General features: G+C 30.0%; 2 protein-coding genes across 4 annotated transcripts; one reads left to right on the top strand and one right to left on the bottom strand.

Moving 5' to 3' along the window:
• Positions 1-1,185: 1,185 nt before the first annotated feature.
• Positions 1,186-21,567, bottom strand: LOC124915759 (HMG1/2-like protein). 2 transcript variants are annotated; one of them, XM_047456523.1, is made up of 10 exons: positions 21,395-21,567; positions 21,241-21,295; positions 21,003-21,116; positions 20,795-20,852; positions 20,624-20,668; positions 20,467-20,547; positions 20,303-20,380; positions 2,304-2,484; positions 1,610-2,206; positions 1,186-1,537 (listed from the first exon to the last, which is right to left on the bottom strand). In XM_047456523.1, the coding sequence occupies exons 2-10, from the start codon at positions 21,285-21,287 to the stop codon at positions 1,446-1,448; spliced, it is 1,293 nt and encodes a 430-aa protein (XP_047312479.1). In that variant the 5' UTR covers positions 21,288-21,295; positions 21,395-21,567; the 3' UTR covers positions 1,186-1,445. The 2 variants fall into 2 exon arrangements, with proteins under 2 accessions (XP_047312479.1, XP_047312480.1); XM_047456524.1 differs by lacking the exons at positions 1,186-1,537; positions 1,610-2,206; positions 2,304-2,484 and adding an exon at positions 19,855-20,226 and having other exon boundaries at positions 21,395-21,561.
• LOC124915758 lies at positions 9,784-18,863 on the top strand. Of its 2 annotated transcripts, XM_047456521.1 has the most exons (24): positions 9,784-10,033; positions 11,298-11,428; positions 11,669-11,753; positions 11,882-11,935; positions 12,064-12,155; positions 12,239-12,342; positions 12,485-12,557; positions 12,776-13,166; positions 13,282-13,605; positions 13,704-13,901; positions 14,042-14,143; positions 14,229-14,292; positions 14,486-14,604; positions 15,136-15,382; positions 15,468-15,589; positions 15,712-15,833; positions 16,264-16,387; positions 16,457-16,515; positions 16,621-16,720; positions 17,066-17,255; positions 17,418-17,510; positions 17,601-17,725; positions 17,821-17,883; positions 18,589-18,863. In XM_047456521.1, the coding sequence occupies exons 1-24, from the start codon at positions 9,995-9,997 to the stop codon at positions 18,685-18,687; spliced, it is 3,120 nt and encodes a 1,039-aa protein (XP_047312477.1). In that variant the 5' UTR covers positions 9,784-9,994; the 3' UTR covers positions 18,688-18,863. The 2 variants fall into 2 exon arrangements, with proteins under 2 accessions (XP_047312477.1, XP_047312478.1); XM_047456522.1 differs by lacking the exon at positions 9,784-10,033 and having other exon boundaries at positions 11,371-11,428; positions 12,081-12,155.
• Positions 21,568-22,061: the final 494 nt, after the last annotated feature.

Genomic DNA, 22,061 nt, shown 5'->3' on the forward strand with positions numbered 1-22,061 from the left:
TATTTATATATATATATTATTATTATTTTAGTTTTATATTTATTTCGTTACAATCAATTAAATACCATTTAAATTAAATATATGGAATTCACATAATTTTTTTATAATAATTAAATAAATTTAACTTTTCAGCCTTATACTACCTTCTTCTGTTACATACTAAAATTTATATCAATTTTTATAAGACAAACAATAATAACCAATGCATACAATTTATACTTTACATTATTTATATCATTACTTATACCACATACCTATAAGTAAAGAAATAATAGTATATTTAATTATATTGCAACACTTGATTGTAATAATAGTATATTTACTACTGATGTAGTAAAGAAATAAAAAATATTATCTTCTCACATTATTGCAACACTTGATTGTAATAATAGTATATATTTAATTATATTGTAAATACTAATTATAGTCATAATATATTTCAGATAGCATATCCTCTCTCCCCGCACCCAATACAACTGCTTTTTAGTATGAAAAATTAATCATTTGGCATAATAAAACAAAAAATGTAAAAAGTTTAATTATACATTTTTATATAAAATGTAAATAAAATTGTTTTTACATTTTAAATATGATTGTGAGGATGATGATTGTATCTATTTTTTGGGAGGCCTAGCTAATATATTATATACATGCACGTTGTGTACGTAAAGGTAAAGCATTTATATATTTTTATTTAACTTTCTTGCTCCTACAGGTCCTGATTGCAATATTAATGCATAAGGTTTTGGCAAAAAAAACATTTTTTTTATTTGGACAATCATAGAATATCAATTTTCAATAGCCTCTATATATCTAAATTATGTATGATCCTCCAACATTAAAAAATAAAAATAACATAAATTTCTATTATAAAGATTATAATAAATCAAATTAACTTGTTTTCTAGATTAACAATTACACAAGACATAATATTTAAAGTTATGAAACAACTCAATATTATAAAACAAAATAAGCAACTTTTCTAATACCTTGTTTTCTAAGTTTTGTTTACTCTTAGGTTAGTTTGACCAAAAAGACAATGAGAAAGAAAAGATGAATTTCTGATGTAGATTCGGATAAGATCCCAACATAAACAAACATGGAGTTTTCTAAGTTTTGTGATCTTTACAGATAATGGTTTAATGAAAAGTCTTGATCTTTTCAAAAAAAATAAAGTATTGAGAAAACCCTAATGCAACCTTTAGTTGATAGTGATCATTAATAGCAATTACCCAGACATTAACAGAACAAGAACTACTACTACTTACTATACATGGCTTACAATTCCCTTCCAAATGGTTCCAATTGAATTTGTCAAAGTTATATGAAACACTCTTCTTCTTCTTATACTTCTATTAACATGTTATCACAAACTAAACCCAAATGCAACCAACCAACCAACCAACCAAGAAAATCTATACAACATGTTCTTTCTTATAGAGAGATCAATTTGTCATGTTGTAGTCATCTGTCTGCAAATAAGGGTTATAACCACCATCTCCAGACATTTCCATTTTCCCCATCAATTGATCCATTCCTACAAACATTAATTGAAGAGTTAGCTGATTTGGAATCATGAAACAATATGAAACAATGTTACTACACTTACTTGGATTCGAAAGCATAGTGTCATAGTATGACATCGATAATTTCGAAGCAGCAGCAGCAGCAGCAGCACTATTAGATGGTGGTTTCATCATCATCATTTCTGGCCTAATGTTTTCATGTGAATGATGATCTAAGCCGCCTGTAGAATGCATCATCTCAAGGTTTTGTAGAAACATATTATTATCCTCATGATGATTATGGGGCCGATGAAAATCATGATCAGTTGCCTTGGCTCTCTTCTCATTATGTGATGGTGATGATGTTGATTCAACCTCTGTCTCCACTTCTGATTCAGTATTATTAGTATTAGGAGTAGTATTTGGTTGGTGTTGCTTTCTCTTTGATCTAGCACGCCTGTTCTGAAACCAGTTATAGACATTAGTCTCTGAGATTTGTCCATGTTGAGATAATTCTCCAGTTATATCCTTAATCTTTTGTTTGCTCGGCGTTCCATTCCCTTGATCAAAGATTCTCTCAAGTATCTGAAGTTGCATTGGCGTTGGCGTCCACCTCTGTCTTCCTGTTATTCTATGCCCTGCAGATGTCATCAATGGATCACAGTACAAGTTTCCCAACCTCGCTCCTCCTCCTCCTCCTCCTGACGGAATCAATTGGAGAGCATCAAAAGTTTAACAAATACAGAATTAATTAAGATCCAATTCAATGATATGAACAAATTAAGATCGTGCAATTACCAGCAGGAAGATCGGAGTGAGAAGTGAGGGATTTGTGCATCTGAACAAGCTGTTCGCAAATGGTGGCATAAGCGGCGATCTGCTTACGGAGAGTCTCCAATTGATCATCTGTCATAACTTTCACAAACATACCATTGCTTCCGCCGCTACAATTGCCGCCGTTCATTACTTCTTCTTCTTCCTCCTGCCGCCACTCCATCATTCTATCTTCTTCGTCGTCTCTCTCTCTTCGTGAACAAGTACTCACTACTCAGGAGAGGAAAAAGTGACGAGAAAGTAAAGACAAAGAAAATTGACAGATGGAGAGAAGACGCCGGAAATTGCGGTGCTCAATTTTTTTCTTTCATTTTATTTGAAAAGTCCCGCTTAAACCTAAAGCATTTTCGGATGAAATAGAACCGCGTTGTATTTTTGGTAGGTATCTTAAGCCGACTATTCCCACTGGGCTATCTTGGTGGGGTTAAATGCGACCACAGATTAATCACATATCCCGCAAACACACTTAACCATTTAATCAGGCGTAAAACTTATCGTCTGACGGACTCGAACTCAGAACCTCCAAAGATGCCACTTCTTGTTGCGGCCATTTCTTGTTGCCGTTAGGTTAGAAGGGAGATAAAAATGTGATAACAATAGGTTTAAGCACACATGACCCCGTAAATACACTTAACCATGCGCGGAATTTACCGTCTTACGGGTTCGAATCCAAAATCTCGTAAAAGATAACATTAAATAATTGAGTCGTTTACGAATATGTTTTTATTTTGAATAACTATAATTTTATTGAAATTTATTTTAACTTTTGAAAAAAATAATGAGAACAATAAAGGGTATTTCTTATTTCTTAACTAGGTAAGTTTTAAACCAATTATTAGTGTCAGAAAAAGACAAATCCTTTGTTATATATATAACCACATTTCCGAACGGCGCGCTGACGACACATGCAGAAAACTTTTTTAATTAATAAATAAAATTTTATCACAAAAAATATTCACTATAAACTATATTTTAATTTTTGTGTACTATTGATAAAAAAAATTCAAGATTCTCATTTATTATAATTAGGTTAGTTTTTGCAACGACTTGTTGTTGCATAAGAATATAGGATGAGAGTAGCTATTATTTATATATGATTTTTAAATTTAAATTAAAATTTGAATTAAATCAAAAATAGTGATTTTCAAATTATAGCATTACGTCGTTATAAGATGATTAGTACAGTTTGGTACACCTAACACCACTAGTGACAACGTAAAAGTCTCGTCAAATAAATATATATTCCTACTTGTGACATATTTACACATAAATTAATCCCTTTATAAAGACGGTAAGTCACTAATTATTTTTAAAATATATATATTTATCTCATCTAGCATAAATCTGTGAATTTATTCTATAACATTTTAAATTTTTTTAGACAATTTTTTTTTAAGTTATCATTCTATTTATGGAACTAAAATTGGAATTTAATAACACAAATTGAGTGCTATAATATATATATATATAATGCTTAATTTTTAAAGTGTCCGAATAGTTGGGTCGAGAGCTGTGGCTAATTTGGATATATATGTGAGAGTAAATGTATACTTGGGTCGGATTGTGAGTTGACCCGCCCATAAACTTAAAACGGTTAAAAATAAAATTAAAAATATTATAGGTATGGTTCGAATTTGCAAACTAACAAAAACAAGTACAACTCTTTAATCAACTAGGTTAATAACACTTTATATTTTAAATTCAACACTAAAATTGATGAACGCGGTATTTAATAATATAAGTTCAACTTTTTGACTAACTAATCTGTATATATATATAATGATGCTTAATTTTAAAATGTCCGGATTATCGGGTCGAGAACTATAGTTAATTTTGATATATATGTGAGAGTAAATGGATACTTGTGTCGGATTATGGGTTGACTCGCCCATAAATTTAAAACGGTTAAAAATAAAATTTAAAATGTTATAGGTATGGTTCGAATTTTCAACCTAACAAAATAAGTATAACCTTTAACCAACTAGGCTAATAACCGTTTATATTTTAAATTTAATACCAAATTTTATGAATGCGGGAAATTTTAACAATATAAGTTCAACTTTTTAACTAACTAATCTATATATATATATAATGATGCTTAATTTTTAAAGTGTTCGGATTGTCGGGTCGAGAGTTGTGGTTAATTTGGATATATATGTGAGAATAAATGGATACTTGAGTCAGATTATGAGTTGATCCGTCATAAACATTTTTACCGTAATATTTTTGTCACGATTTTTTATATTATTACTCGTGCAAATGTGCAGGATATATGCTATTTCAATATTAAAGTACACGATAGAGAGAGCCTAGCCTATAAAATGTTTTTAAACATGAGTTGTACATGATTTATTATTTACCAAATATTTATGTATATTTTTTATTTTTTTAAATGATTCATTATAAAATAAAACTTTGTTTAAACACAAAAATAAAAACATAATATATTATATGAAAGAAAAAAATAGTTCAAAAAAACGAGAAAAAATGAAGGAAAAAAAACATATAAACAACTAATTTGCTCGAATATCTTAAAAAAGAGAGTAATAAAGTCTCCACACGAATCCACATCGTCATAGTGTCAATGTAAATAATCCTTAACTATCTAATTACTTTGGTTATTAAATGTTTTCAATTTCTTTTCAACTAAATAGAGACAGTCCATAAAAAATTATAGGGACAAAAATATATTTATGTAAGTCTCACTCTTTTAATCGTTTCGATTCATGCCTCCTAATAGTTAGGAACGGATTTCGGTATAACTCATTGAATTCCGGTCAAATTCTAAAAAAAAATCATATATTTACAATTACAACCTCGTGACAATGTAAAAGTAGATGGGAAAACCGTTTTCACCTCCTTGTAATACATACGATAACAACTCACAATAATTACATGTTCTTTCGCATACAATATCTATCATTAGTGAGAATTATGTCGTGAATAATACTCCAACAAAAAAAATTCAAAAAAATGAGATGTTAGTAGACATTAACTCTCATAAAATTTCTCTATACAGATCAATAGAATTAATTTTATAATTTTATTTAACAAAGTATAACAAATGTCTTCATATAAAAATTATTCAAATTATTAAACCATATAGAATTTCGAATTTCGGAAAGAGTAACCCATTATTTATATTCATTGTATACTAATCTTTCTAATTAATAACATCTATTTTGCTTTTATTCTAGTGTACTTTTTATATATTAAGTTCAATTCTCTATTTATTTTTTTATATTAAATTTAAGCTCACCAAATTCTAACACTAATGTTTGGCTTCATCTTCTGAATAATAATACATATTTTATAAACTAAATAAAAAATAATAATGATGCATAACAAATATAGCATTCAAGTGAACTAATTTAATTTTTGTTAAAATATTAACAAATTTTATCAAGTGAAATTTTATAATAAAAGTAAAATCTGATATAATAAGAATTAAATGAAAATTTTGATAATTGGACTGTTATCCGGCCCATTGTTGTTCTAATTATAACATGGATAAATACTATGTTATTTTTTTTTCTAGAAAAATCAAAATGAAACATAGTCTACAATAAAAAGAAAACATTTAATTTTAAAAAACGATTTATCCATTGGGTAGAGAGTATCATATTCTTGAATTATATACGTTATGGAAGAATTAAATAGTAATGGACTATATGCGTGACCGACATTGATGTTGCACGTGCTCCACCATAAGTTGTCGACGGAATACAAATTCATATTTTTATAATAATAAATATCCATCAAACGGGTCCCATCCCATTAACACCCCGATCTAATTTCTACGTGTCATATTCTCAGAATGCCAATCAATATTTTTTTTCTTAACAATTCAATTATCAATTTTCTTCTTCTAAATTCTATATTAGAAAACTAACAGTGATTACCGCTTAAATTTAAAGTGCTTCTGAATCGAATCGTCTTTTAAATCAACTAGCATTTAGCCCGTATATTTACACGAATAATTATAAAAACAAAAAAAATACCTTAAAAATGTAACTTTATAATTTAATTATTTTTTTTTTTTATCTAATTATTAAAAAAAATATGACACAAAATAAAAAAAATCATAAATAAACATTCATTTAACTCTTTTTCTCATTAGTTTCATAACCGGGCCCAGAAAAAACATATTTTTGTTGTTTTAGGTGTAGTTTAAAATTTTGATAAAATAATTGATTTTTATGAGATTTGAACCCATAACCATATACAAATTTTAAGTTTTTATCTTGAACCAATAAGCTACAAGATTATATGTTTAAAATTAGAATAAATGTTTTTAAATACCTTAATAATTTTATCAAATGGGCTGCCCTGGCCCGAGGGCTTGTCGGGCTTACCTCAGAGCCGGCCCTGATTAGTTTACTGATTTTACCCTTATTTCTCGGTCAACCAAAATTATCATTTCTTACATAATAGACATCTCATATTACTAATCTCGTAACCTTATGTTTGCACTCAACTATCTCAACAATAACAATCTTTTATTACCAGTCTTTTATCTCTCGACAAATCAATCATCAATCTCTCTCAACCCAGCAATCTGAACACTTTAAAAATTAAGCATCATATTATATATATATATATATATTAGTTACTTAAAAAGTTGAACTTATATTGTTAAAATGTCTTGCGTTCATCAAATTTGGTGTTTAATTTAAAATATAAAGTATTATTAGATTAGTTAGTTAAAAGGTTGTACTTGTTTTTGTTAAGTTGCAAGTTTGAAACATACATATAACATTTTTTATTTTATTTTTAACCATTTTAAGTTTATGGGTGGATCAATCCACAATTCGACTCAAGTATCAATTTACTCTCACATATATTCAAATTAACCACAGCTCTCGACTTGTTAATTCGAACATTTTAAAAATTAAGCATCATTTTATATATATATATATTATTCACTAGACTAAATTGATGGATGAGAATTGATTTTATAAATGTCTTGTGATTCTTTTTTTTATCACGTTTTTAGGTGATTTTTTTGTTTGTTTATTATTTGAGTTGATAATGTATAATTTATTTATTTTTAAAAAAATAATGCAGTGTACTTTTAAACGTTATAAAAAAAATAAAATAAATCCAATTTTTTTTTAAAAATTATAAAAAAATTAAATTTCAATAAAATTAAATTTTCATCCAGTAAATATTCATTTTGTCGGATTGCAGCAAACACTTGTAAATTGAAGGCTCCTATATTTTTTCTTTCTATATCTTACCCCCATATGATTAGTTTTCATATTATTAGTTGGTAATGCATAACTTATGATAACAAATGTTATATATAACTGGGATGTTTATTTTTTCTTATATGAGTTTTCATAATTTAGTTGTTATTTTGGTAATTAATCAATTAATTAATTAAATAAGTTTTTTTTAATATTATATATTTTACTAAACTTTTATATGCAATTAAGGTAGTTCAAAATTTTCAATCCCTTATTAATTAGAATTTATATAATAATCAAGTTTTATGTAATATTTTTATTTTGAATTGAAAAAAACATGATCTTTTTACGATAATTTATAACTTATTGAGGCAGAGTGACAAACCTCTTTTCACTTTCATTTAAGTTACTTTAATTTAATGAATTTTAGATAATTTTTTTAATTGAGATATTTGATGGGTTTATTATTGTTTATATGTAAGTTGTTTGGTGAATACAACTTTAATTTACTCAATAAAGTAAATTGAGATAATTGAGATATTCACCAAACAACTTTTTTTTAAGTGATTTTCAAACAAACATTATAGTATTGAATTTAAACAAATTTAGTTTTTGTGTGTGTACTCAATAAAGTTTATATTTTTTTTTTATAAAATAATAATATTAAATTTCAGTTTTACTCTCCAAATAGTAAATGAGCTAAATTATCTTACCTTTTATTTTATAAAGGTAGTCTAATGAATTCGGAAAATATGAAGTAAAATTGAAAATCAAAGCGGAATCATCTGTGCCTTGTTTGATTTTAAGTTATACATTAATTTATGTTCCTAGTCTTCCCAATAAAAAAGAAAAGAAAAATGATTTATTGTTACACAAAAAATATATAGAATTTGAGATTGAACATTAAAATGTTTTGTTATAACGAAATATATAGGATTTGAGATTAAACATTAAAATGTTTGTTATAACCTTAAGTTGATATGTTATTTGAGTGAGGTGGTCGATCTAAATTATCTAATGCATAAAATGTTATTCTGTTATACATTTTTATTATGTAAACTATGTTATGAAAAGATTTATATTTTTTATATTTGTTAAAAAATCACAATAATATACCAAAATAATTTATAATGTAATAAATGTACAGATCATGTCTCACAAATAAAATTAACAAAAACTATACTAATTTGAATAATTGTCAAGCAAACAATATACCAAAAATATGTTTTGGAAGGATGGTGACAAATTAGGAAATACTAAGTTTGATTTGAGCACAAACTAATCAAATATTTCATTGTATCTCTCATTCATCACATCTGTTCATTTTCAATTTTCGAGTTATTCAAGTTTCTTGGTTCGAATTCTTTGAATTTATTATTTTTTAGTTAAATCTAAAATTGAACCAAATTCGAATTTGACTTTATGTTCGAAATCAGAATGAAAATTTGAATAATAATTTGAATTCGAACTAAATTTTATTTTTTAAATATATTATATAATAAATTTTATTTAATAATTTATTTACATGTAATAAATGATATATATAATTAAAATAAATAATAAAAATAATTTTTATTTTCAATTTGGTTTTCAAATTGAAACCCAACTCAAAATCAAATTGAAAACATTAAAGAATTTCGAATTCAGTCTATTCGAAGCCGAATATTCAAACAAATATTGAAACACTCATCACCACATCACTAAATTTATCAACCAAAATACTAAAATAATATTTATTTATTTTTATTATTATTTATGTAATAATGTATATTTATAAAAAAAAATTAACCCTCCTCAAATTCATTATCAAAATTGTTTTTCTAATTATTTTAAAACAACCCAAACCTAAGAAGGCTTCATATTATAATTGTTTTTCCTGTTTACAGAAAAAAAAAACATTGGTATTTTTTAACATGTTTAATTTATGTATTTGTTTAATAATTAATTAAATTGATTAGATATTTCTTTTTAATTTGAGTCCAAGATAACATAAATCTTCATTTTAATTTTTAACTAAAGTATTAAATTAAAGTGAATACAACTAACTTTTTAAAATAAATTAAATAAAGTATTTTTGAACACATCATCAGATAGACTAGAAAACAAATTAGAGGGGCTAAATTTATCTTAACGTCTGTTTCCCCTCTTGAAATCTTCGATGGATATTACTAATGAAACGCCACGTGTACACTTCGTTCCAATATATAAAATAGACAAATAGAAACTAAAACCGCTCATTTTGTCCGTCTTCTCCATCAGAATTCTAACTGTTGCTCACTCCCTCCCGTTTCTCTCTCTTCCGTCGCCGGGCGATCTTCTCTAAGTGGACGCGCCGCCATCTAGACCTTTTCTGACCTCCGATCGCTTATATACCGGCCGGCCGGCCGATCGATTTCCGACTTCAATAACTGAGATCTCAACTAATACGTTTCATCGATACTTGAACCATTGATCTTTCGGAAGAAGATGTTCGTCATGAAGCTTGTCGAGAAGGCGTCGAAGAAGGTAACAATGTCTATTTGTTTTATATTCTCCTTATTTGATTTCTGCTCAAATCTCTATTACAACTGTTGCCTGATCAAGATACTATTGATTTGCTTCCATTTTGTTGAATACCTTTAATTTAACCTAGTGTGATTTTTATAAAATAAAAGATGAAATTAATCAACACGGAATCCTGTGCTCCTTAGCTTTTTTGGAATGAAAATATCTGGACTCCATAGGCATCTGAAGTTGTTACTATTTTTGTGATTTTTGAACTAAACTTTAATAGTTTTATTTCTTTCAATTTTCTTATTTAATTTTACGTAATCAAATAAATGCATAATAAAGCATAGCTTAGTCGCTACTCTTTCAGATAACTTGGTCTTTGTTCTTTATTACTTTGATTATGATAAAGTTAAAGTTAATTAGGCATCTTCTGATATTTTTGTTTTATAATAACTTCTTAGATCACTATTTGTTTTCGTTTAGTTTTAGGATTTAATTGCATTTCTATGTTAAAATAGTTATAAAAAATATTAAATAGAAAATTGTTTGTGTTTTATTGAATTAAATTAATATGAAAGTAGTAAAACTAATCCATAGAGTTACTTGAGTCTTAAGGGTATTAAACACTGTCATACATTTTTTTGTTTGTAAAACTGCTAATAAAAGATTAACCATAATTATTTATATTATTAACTAATAGTTTAACAAATAAAATGTTTATATTATTATAAAAGACAAATATATATATTAAATTTATTATTATAATAAATCAAACATAAATAATAAAATGATCAACATTAACAAAATATTCTAAATTTCTAATACATAATGTAAAAAAAAGAAAATCTGAAAATTATATATATATTATTAAACATATATATTAGTTTTTTTTTGAAAAATGTCAATTTTTTTATTATTAAAAATAGCAATATATGAAAAGCAGAAAATAAAAAACATATATATTAGTGTTGTGGGTGGGATATTGAGAAAGCTTGTAAAATGTCTATCTTGCTTTACGTATGAGATGTGTATCAATTCTATTTCTTTTATGCATTAAAGTATCTTCTGTCTTCAAGTTTGTGTTGGAAAAAGAATGCATTTCAGTTCGAATAAATTTTCTTTTAAACAAGATATCAAGTCATCAAAAGGGAACCTTGGCTTGAATCAGGAGCAAAATAAGCAAATATGGAAGTTTTTTATGCTTCTTGATAGTAGATTTTGACACTTATTATTCTCAGAAAGAGAACCACAAGTATCTTACATTCATTCTCATTTGCAGCCTAACGGAAATTCAGAGAGTTTAAAGCGCGAAGATGTAGAGCCCCGCTTAGTTTTCCATTATGGTATACCATCAGGTTCCGTATTGTTGGCTCATGATTCAATTCAGCAGATTCTCGCTGTTTCCACCAAGTAAGCTTTGGCTTTCTGTCAAATTGAGAAATTTTCCAGTATCCTTCTTCTATTGTGATAAGGCTAGTGTTTAGTATTGATGTCACTTGTACTTTGCTTCACTTTAGAAGACTGACTCCCAATTATATATTGAACAAACATGAGATTAGGTGTTGTATGTGAAGTTGTATCTCGACAAGTTTTCTTATTGTTTCTGAATTATAAGCTGGTTAGGAACCTAATACATATTTCTACCCTTAGAGATGGACGGATAAAGATGTATGGGAAATATGGCACCCAAGCTATGCTGGAGTCTGCTGAGACTGTACCAAGCAATTTTCTCGAGGTATATCTCTATCTAGAATATCTAGATCTCCTCGAACATAATTTTTTACCATAAAAAACTGTGGTTGGATTATGTTTCCTGTTAAGTTCACTAGGCAGAATGATGGTCATCATGGTTTCTTCTTACAGTTTTTCAACAACCAAGGGATTCTTCTAAATATTAATGCCAGTAACCACATTGAGGCAAGTATAAGTTGGTTAACTATTCCTTCTTTTCTATCCGTTCATTATGTTGTTCTCTAAGATGAGTAGATGCACCATTTAACTTTTGTTTTATTAGTGCATTTTTGCTAAAGGCATCTTTAACTCAGGTATGGGATTTGGACAGGAAACTTTTATCTCATGTCCACGCTTATGAAGTAGAAATTACCTCTGTAACAGTTCTACAACATAGTCCTTACATGTAAGTGCTTCTTACCTTCAATATACCTAGCCAAGTCTTCAGTAGGGTCTCTTTGACTAGCTGGTCTTGCATGTTACTGACAGGTATGTTGGAGATTATGTTGGTAATGTTGCAGTTCTAAAGGTTGACAGAGAATCATTTAATATATCAAAAATGGGATACTTGATCCCTCTCTCGGCATCACACGGTGAGATGTAGATTTCAGATTATAAATCAACATTTATCTTCAATGCTTGTGCTGGTCGATAGCCTAGTTTACTGTTTATTCATCATTTAGTGACCAGTGTTGATTGTAGTTCTAACATTTTCTATGCTGTTATGATTTCTAGGGAATACCAATGAAGTTAATGGAGCTTGTTCTGTTATGTTCATCTTGCCACAACCAAAAGCTGAAAGCAAGAAGTAAATGGTCTTCTCTTTTCATTTATTTTCAACTTCTGACCAAATATAAAGACCAGTTATAAAATGGAGAACATAATATGGCGAAAAATATAAAATGGCATAAAGGAGATACTATTATAAGGATTAATATAATGTCACCATTTCAACAGAATTGGGTCCTGCACCATGCAATACTTATGGTTGAAAATAAACTTTGAACCTTTTTTAATTGGCTGCAGGGTTCTTATAATTTATAGAGATGGATTTATTACACTCTGGTCAATCCCTGAAAGCAGAGCCATTTTCACAACCGGTGGTGGGGTCATGATGCCTACAGTGGGCCATGATACCAAAACGGTGACAGCTGCATGTTGGGCATGTCCTTTGGGAAGCAAAGTCGCTGTAGGATACAGCAATGGAGAGATTTCTATTTGGAGCATCCCTTTCACTTCGGGGGCATCAGAGACAGATTTACAAGCTGCTCAAACTGGTCCTACTTCAAGGCTCAATCTTGGATACAAGCTGGAAAAAATAGCCATATCATCTCTAAAATGGGCCTGTTCAGATGGAAAATCAGGAAGGCTTTATGTCATAGGAGTCCATGGAGGTGGATCAGCACGTTTATTGCAGGTATTTGGTAGCATTCCGGACTGAATCTTAGTATATGTTCCTTCCAGGATTAATTCATAAATTAGAGAATTTTGTTGGCAAAAATGCTTGGATTGATAAGTGTATCAACAAACAGGTCGTATTATTGAATGAGAACTGTGAATCCCGCACAACCAAACTGGGGCTTCAGCTGCCTGAGCCTCCAACTGAAATGGCGATCATTTCATGTTCTGGCGAACAGATAAAGCATAGACAGTATGCTTTTCTGGTACTTGGAATATCTGGTGATATGTATTGTTATGATGATTATTCTATTGAAAGATACTTGCTACAGAGTCAATCTAAGGCATCTCCTTCACTTCCAAAGGAGATAAGAGTGAAAATGCCATTTTTTAATTCAAGAATCACTGTAGCCAAGTACATTACTGACAATCCATGTTCGTTATCACCAAGGGATGAGGTTAAATTCATAAGTAAAAGATTTTGAATACCAAGCGAATTATTCATTAGCATCCATAATTATAGATAAGGTGAAAAATCTGCCTTTCTGTGTTGTAGGCTGAGGCTGTATTAGAAAACCTTGTTCCTCCACTTTTTCCATTTGATTTAAGGCAACAAGAAGGAACTAATTCATCACGCTTCAATGGGTTTTCGAAGTTCAAGAACATGTACATAACTGGACATAGCAACGGAGCAATAAACTTCTGGGATGCATCTTCTCCAGTAATGCTACCGATTGTATCAATTACTCAACAGGTAATCTAAACTGATATAGGAATTCCATGGTGCAGAGAAAGAGAGAGTTCATCAGAATTTTTCCTAGCATAACCATGAAATCCTTTTTTACTTACCTGTTTCCAATTTATGTGTACTTTACAATACCTTCAAATGTGCAGAGTGAGGATGATTTCTCCTTAAGTGGTATTGCAGTGACTGAATTGTTCTTTGAGTCTGATGGCAACTCACCTATCCTTATTTATGGAGATGAAAGCGGAATGGTGAAGTCACCTTTGTTGATTCATCTACTAAAACTTTGATTGCTTACAGAGGATGAATACCTGATTTTGATTATGTTTAATGTAGATTCGCATCCTTAAATTTAAACAGGAGCCATTTGCTTCAGCAAGTACATTTTTGTCCCTGCAAGGTATTTTTTACAGGAACAAACATCTTTTTTGTTTTTGTTTTTGAAAAAGAGGAACAAATTATCATCTTAAAAATGGAAATCTTTTTATTTTTAAAAGGGATCGATTTCTATGTGGAAGCTTTAAGCTCTTCTTACAAGCCTTGATACTTGAAATTTCAAACTGCACTCACAATAAGTACATTAATGTTAGCAGGAAGTTCAAAGAAAGGAAGTAACTACATTCAGAGTCTTAAGCTTGTGAAGGTCAATGGAGCTGTAACTTCTATCAACATGCAGTCAAAACATCTTGCAGTTGGTACTGGTCAAGGATATGTAAGCTCCTGTGACCCATTTTTGTTGTTCAGTTAAACCCCTCGATTTGTAAGTTGTTTCGACACCTCTTTATTCCTCCCTTTCCACTCTTTCTCCTGTTTTGGCGGTTCATTCAGTTTCTTAGTAAAAATGAGTGAGGAAATTCTGCGTAAGTAGACAAAGGTAATAAATAAGATACTAAGCCCGATTTTCCCTCTTTTGTAATCAGTCTCACTATATCACCCGTTGCACTAGAAAAGCCATGCTGATCTCTTTGTTATTTATTGCCACCCTATATGGGTTGAAGTAGATTCTTTCAACCCTTCCCAAACTTTACAATTTTTTAAATAAAATACAATGTTAAAATACATTATAATAAGAAGTGATAAAAAAAGGAAGTAATAATAACACATGAGAAAGATAGAAAGCTTTTCTTGGATAATACCCTGCTATTCATCTTTTAGCACATCTTTTTTTAAGTAATTGAATCTTCAAGCTTTAATGGTTGCAAATCATATTGTTTAAACCTTTACAATGTTAACTGCTGAGCAGGCCTCATTGATTCACATGGAAGGTCCAACCCTACTATATCAAAAGCAGATTGTGAGTGAAATTTGCCCAGGAATAATCTCGGTGCAGTTTGAGATTTGTGACTTCCATGGATTTGAGAAGAATGTTTTAGTTATGGCGACAAAAGATTCCTGTGTTTTAGCTCTTGAGAGGGATACAGGAGAAGCTCTTGGCTCAAGCTTGGTCCATCCTAAAAAACCTTCAAAATCTTTGTTCATGGGTATTCTAGGTAATGCACTATTCATTTTTTCAGCTATATTCCACGTTCATTCTACCCTGTCATACTAAATAATGCTTGTTTAGCATTTGTACAGATGGACGTGCCAGTTCAGTATATTCAATTAAAGGGCGCTCACTAGTTGATCAAAAGCAATCATCGGTGCTGTTATGTACTGAAAAAGCTGCTTACATCTTTTCTTTAACTCATGTTACCCAGGTCTTTGTCCTTTGCTTCTTGAAATCACTGAAAATATATTTTGGGAAATAAAGTCTTCTTCTTCTATTCATAATAGCTTATGATGCTTACATATATTTTTCTTCACCCTACTGACTCTTCAGGGTACTAAGAAGGTGTTACACAAGAAGAAGTTCCATTCCTCCTGTTATTGTGCATCAACCTTTGACACACTTCGTGGTTCAGGCCTTATACTTCTTTTTCCTAATGGAAAAATTGAAATAAGGTCTGTAAAAATCTTGCTTTCTTTTTCCGTAATACATTTCAGAGAAACAGATGACATATGAAAAAATGAGACCCTACTGACAATGTACCCCAGACTAAAAACTTGTTTGATGACGTTTTTCTAAAATAAACAGATTTTTTTGGGGGAAAAACTCGTTTGTTGAAAAAATGGATTATTTTGGCTAAATGACTAAAATATCCTTTATGTTTACATCTAAGATGTTATACAAATAAAGTAAGATGCTATACAAATAAAGTTTGGTATTTTAGTTGATGATTTTGATAATTTGATTGATGAAGTGATTAATGATGGGATAAGGAGTTTATTAAATCCAAGTAACCCTTCATCAAACAAGGCCTAAGAGTTAAACATGTCTTTGTACTAGATTTATGTTGAAGGTTTTTCTTCTAACTTGTTTTATAAGCTACAGGTCTTTGCCTGAATTGTCCCTCTTAAAGGAAACATATATTAAAGGTGTCACATTGTCACCTCCAAACCTGAACTCAGTTTCTGATGTTTCCGTTTGCTTTTCCAAGGATGGGGAGCTTATCATGGTATACAAACAGCTTATTGTTGTTTGGACTCATATATTATTAGTGTTAACTATTTGTATCTTTCTACAGGTGAATGGTGATCAAGAAATGTTCCAGATTTCCATGTTGCTCCAAAAGCAAACATATAGGTATGAACATTTATGTTTCCTGTTTCTGTTTTATGGAATTTACGTGTTTACTGGAAGAGAAGTTATCTGAGAATTTTGGTGATTTTTCCATATTATGTATTCTAGGTATTCGGACTTTGTCTCGCAAGTTTATAGGAGAGATTTCATTGGTGAACAGCAAACGAGTATTACTTCAGTACCTGCTTCACATAAAGAAAAAAAGAAGGTATAACTAGCACAAATAATATTTGAACAAAATAAGAAGCTAGAACTAACATAATTAGCCTATTTGGCAAACGGTATTTTGTTACAATCTCTGACAAGGATCCCATTGTAAAATCGCCAAAAGTTAAAACTTGAAGTAATTATTTTTTTTCGTTTATATAAGATTATTTTCCAGCCATTGTGTGATTGTTTACTTCATTTGGTATACAGATTAATTTTTGGATTATGATCCAGTTTATTTCCTAGATCACTGTTTCCAAAATCCAGATGAAAATAAAAGCGTACCAAAACAGATGAAACGTATGATTAACAAAAATATATTTTACGTTGGTGTTGATTCTGGTAGGGTATCTTTAGCTCTGTTCTTAAAGAAACATCTGGGAGTAAAGGAAAGCTTGTATATGAGAAAGAAGCTGAAGATGCAAAAGAAACTATGGTAGAACTTTCAGCCATCTTTTCAGTTGAAAACTTTCCGTCCATTTCAGAAAGCACAGTAAATCACGGAATGGATGTTGATGAAGCTGAGTTGGATATAGGTATTCTCTTACTTCGTGTTAACAAGATCCTTTGAAGCTTTTATTGTCAATATAGCCAGGGCATGCAAGTTCCAAGCATCTTATTGTTATAAATCATTAATGAAACTTCAAATAATAATAAAAGCTCAAGCTCTGTATATATAATACTTTTTTTTCTTATAGATGATATTGAAATCGATGAGCCTAGAGAAAAACCGAAAGGCCTGGCAACACTGAACAAATATAAACTTAGTAGCAAGTTCAAAGCAATTAAAGGTTTGTGATGCCAAAACTTATCATTTGTTGTTTACAAGCGTTTGGATGTAGTTCTGTCTCACAAAATACTAATGATAATATTTCCTGCAGGTAAACTGAAACAAATGACAGTGAAAAATGAACAAATTCAAAAAGTTGAAGTGGAGAAGGAGGATGAGAAGAATAATGATACAGTTGATCAAATTAAACGGAAATATGGATTTTCATCCTCCGGAGTAAGTTTCCATGAAATAGGGAATTTCGTTTAGGCATATTTTTTTTTTCAGACGGGAGCCTGCTAATTGTATCATTTGGTTTTGTTTGTTTGCAGGAATTAAACAGTGGTGCAAGATTGGCAGAAAACAAGCTGAGGGAAAACTTGAAGAAATTGCAGGTATTGACCATTTTATACCTTTTCCACTATCTATATTATTTGGGGAAGACTATTTTCTACTAATCATGAATTTAAAGAGTTTATATATATTAAGAGAAAAGATTAGGGTATTGATACATAAATAAAATAAAATTTATTTTAGTATTTTGATTAATGAATTGAGTGATATGATAAATGAAAAAGTGAATGAAATGATGTTTGAATAGTTTGAATTATTTAAATAACTCAAACCGAAAAAGGTCTGGGGACAATAGTTTTTTTTTCTAAACTGTCCATCTATAAAGACTCAGAACCCCTTACTTAAGGAACACGAGTTTCTTTTCCGAGCTAATTAAACCTATGATCTTGGGTACGCCAGTTCTTGGGCACTACTACTGAGCTAATACTTGAACCCCTATGACCCTAGCTACACGAGTTCATGTGCTCTACTACTGAGCTAATTCTTTAACTTATTAACTCGGGGACATGAGTTTATGTGGTGTATTACTGAGTTAACTCTTGAACCCATGACCTTGGAACACAATTTTTACTTTACTACAAGCTAATACTTGAACCCATGAACTTAGTGACTCGAGTTCTACTATTAGTTAAATACTTAACCCATGATGACTTTATTAATGAGTTTTCATAATTATTGGAAAATCTTGAAAATTGATTTACAAAAAAACTGAGAAAATTGGTGTGTTTTTGATATTTGGTGAGCAGGGAGTAGGCCTGAAAACTACAGAGATGCAAGAAACAGCGGAGTCATTTTCTTCAATGGCCAAACAAATGTTGAAGGCTGCAGAGCATGGTAATAAATAACACTTCTAACCGTGCTCTTGTGGTGGCTTACATTCATTTTTTTACCATTTATTTTGGTAATAATTATTCTCGTTTGATAGAGATCTGATATCATGTGTGTATTATATCATGTAATTTGAGAAAAATAAAAATAAACGTGGAACATAAATTTGTTAAACGCCACTGATTTATTGTGTATGTATATATTGGGTTTAAAGAATTTAGGATTATTCGTGTTAGTCATCAAATACTCTTGATATTTCCAAAAAAAACAAATGATTGATTATTTTTAAGGACTTAGATATTTTAGTTATTAATGGGGGGGGATTTAAATGGGGGGGGGGGGGGGGGGGGGGTTATCAAGAAGTTTTAAAAAAAAAAAAAAGTAAAATGACTAGTATTATAGTTGAGGATTTAAATAATGTTATTAATAAATGATAGAAAAAAATTATGAATTATTTGAAGATTATTTAAATAATCTTGAAAATCTGAAGATAGAATATTAAAATACAATCTTTTAATAACTTTTAAGAACATTATAATTATCCCAAATAATTTTTCTTCTTTGCAAAAAATATTTTTATTAATATAAAACATGAACAAGCTCATTTAGAATTAGAATGTTAGAATTCTTGTAAAAAAGCCACTCCATTTTCAACCATAATTTTTAATCTCTATTATAATTTTTTAATTATTCAATCAATATATGCTTCTTTCTTTTTTTTTAACTTAATATATTTATATATAATAATAATAAAATCAATTGATTGAAAAATATTTTCATAATTATTATATACATTATTTTTAATAGAACAGTAAAACTTAAAAATTTAAGTATCATTTTATCAATCTCCTCAAATTTCAAAGCATTTGTAAAAGATATAATATTCTTTGAAGATAATTTTTATAAATAAAAACTGGTTTGAGATATACCCAAATACCCTAAATAGTAGTGAAATATGTCTTCAAGAATTTTCTCTGAAGTGATCTTTATTTCAATCTACTCCACACAAAATAAACCTTCAATCAAACAAGCCTTAATATACATGGAAGGGTGGAATACCTTAAATATTAAATGGAAAGGATGATAAAATGTTGATAGATTGGTAAAGAACTCATATCCTCGATGATATCATGAATTCGAGTTTCATACCGAGATAATAATGATAGAATAATCGATAACTTGTGTAAAAATATAATTGCATTATTGGATATTCCAACTAGTTACTCCAAATGATAAACGAAAGGTAATGTTAGAGAAATTGATAGAAGAGGTTTTAGTAGTGCAAACACTGCAAATAGTTTTACTTTGACAACTTCAAATTGAAAATACAAAAGGCCATGCATTTATGAACCTCCTTCCTCACACAGCAGTAGTGATGGACAGAGCTTATGCAATGAACCCTTTATCGATTCTTCGTTTCTTCCCCAAATTTAAAAATATTGAAATAAGAACTACTACTACTACTTACTACATTACCACGTGAAGGAGAAGAATCCCTTTTGCCAACAGCCAGCCTTTATCATCTATTCATCATCATCATCCTCGTCATCTTCTTCCTGAATCATAGAAACAAACAAACAATCAAGACATCATCAAACAGTATTATTCTATCGAGATTGGATACTAACTAACCTCTCCACTCTCATCATCCTCATCGTTCACTTCAGACTTCGACTTGTCTGATTCTTCTTCATCAGCTGATCCTGCAGCCTGTCGAATAGAATACAGCAAAGCGAAACTCATCAGTCTAACAATCTCAAAAGTAAACTATAATTCTACAAAAGATAGTTAGTTACCAATTTCTTATTGTAAGCATCCATATTCTTGTTGTATTCGACTTTCCTTTTCTCTGCTTTGGCTACATATTGAGCTTTCTCCTGATTTTTACATGAGGAATGAGAATCCATACGACCACAAACATCAAGAACAATAAGTAGAAGTAGTAATACTCACTGCTTCTGACATTGATTTCCATTTTTCACCAGCAGCTTTTCCAACCTGGTTCAATTAAACAACTCTCTTCTCATTTGTGTATTTTTCAAACTCAAGGTCAAATGAAAGAGAAGTCAAATCATCTTCACAGATCTGAGAAAGTGAGAGTGAATAAGAAGAAGAAGATCGTACAGCGGCCACAGACTTGTTGTTAGGATTCTTCTCTTTGAACGTCTTCCTGAAGTCCTCCCTGAAGTTCACCGCCATTCGAATTGTCAATATCACAATATCATTTACAGATGACAGATTATACATAAACAACGAACAGAATCTAAACCTAATAGTAGAAAAACACAAGTACATGTAGATAGATCGAAAGAGGTATATAGATAGATCGTACATGAAAACGAAAAACGCACTAGGTGGCCTCTTCGGCATGTTAGGATCCTTTGCAGCTTTTTTGCTAGTACTAGTCTTTTTCTCAACCTTTCCACCTCCTTTCTTCACAGCAAGCCTAATATATACATATACAATAAGCAGAGTATGGATCCTCATCAAACAAACACAGAACGAATTCAACAGATCTATAAACTCCACAAAACGATGAACAACAACCGAGTCTAGTAATTGAAACTAACCTGCTATCAGCTTTCTTAGTCTCGGCCTTCGATTTTGTCCCTCTCATGGCGAAATCTGCATAAAACACGAAGAGAACCGGTGAGAATCGAGCGAAATCCACCGAAAACCGCTTGACTCAGTCCGAGTCGTATGCGCCGCGAACGAGTAACTTACCTGTTTAAGTTAGGGCTTCGTGTTAGAGAGAGAGAGGATTCGCGTTTGCGTAGTATAGACGAGCTTAGTGTGTGTATATGTGCGCTAGTTAGTGTGAGAGAGAGAGGTTAGTGAGAGAGAGGGGTGGAAAGGGAAACTGTAATATAGTAGCGTTTCCTTTTCAGAAGCCAAAAAACTGAATCACAAAACGGGATCAAGTCCGGCTCCTTGCGCGGGATTTTAAATATCTTCTTTGCCACCTCATCTTCTTCTCAACCGCTCTCCAATCATTATTCACAAATCTATCCTCAACTTATATTATATATATTCAAATATACCTTTCAATTCAATATTTCAATAAATCAGCCTCACACTTTGTTTGCCTTTAATTTGTGTAATGGGATTGAACACATTATCTAGTTTGTTTGTTTTTTCATAATAATAATATGTTTTAATATATGTGACTATATATATATATTAGATGAAACAATTATATACTTTTTTTTATTAATGTAAATTTTTTTTTTCTAATTTTACAACTAATCACTTTTATTATATCTTCTAATTACAAATATTTAGAATATTCATTATATATATAAACACAATTTTTCTTAAATTATTGGGTTTTGCACTAAAATAAAGCACGATTCATTTTATTTACGTAATATCTACTCCAATAAAATTTAAA

Source organism: Impatiens glandulifera, chromosome 9 (assembly GCF_907164915.1).
Source record: "Impatiens glandulifera chromosome 9, dImpGla2.1, whole genome shotgun sequence".
NCBI lineage: Eukaryota > Viridiplantae > Streptophyta > Magnoliopsida > Ericales > Balsaminaceae > Impatiens > Impatiens glandulifera.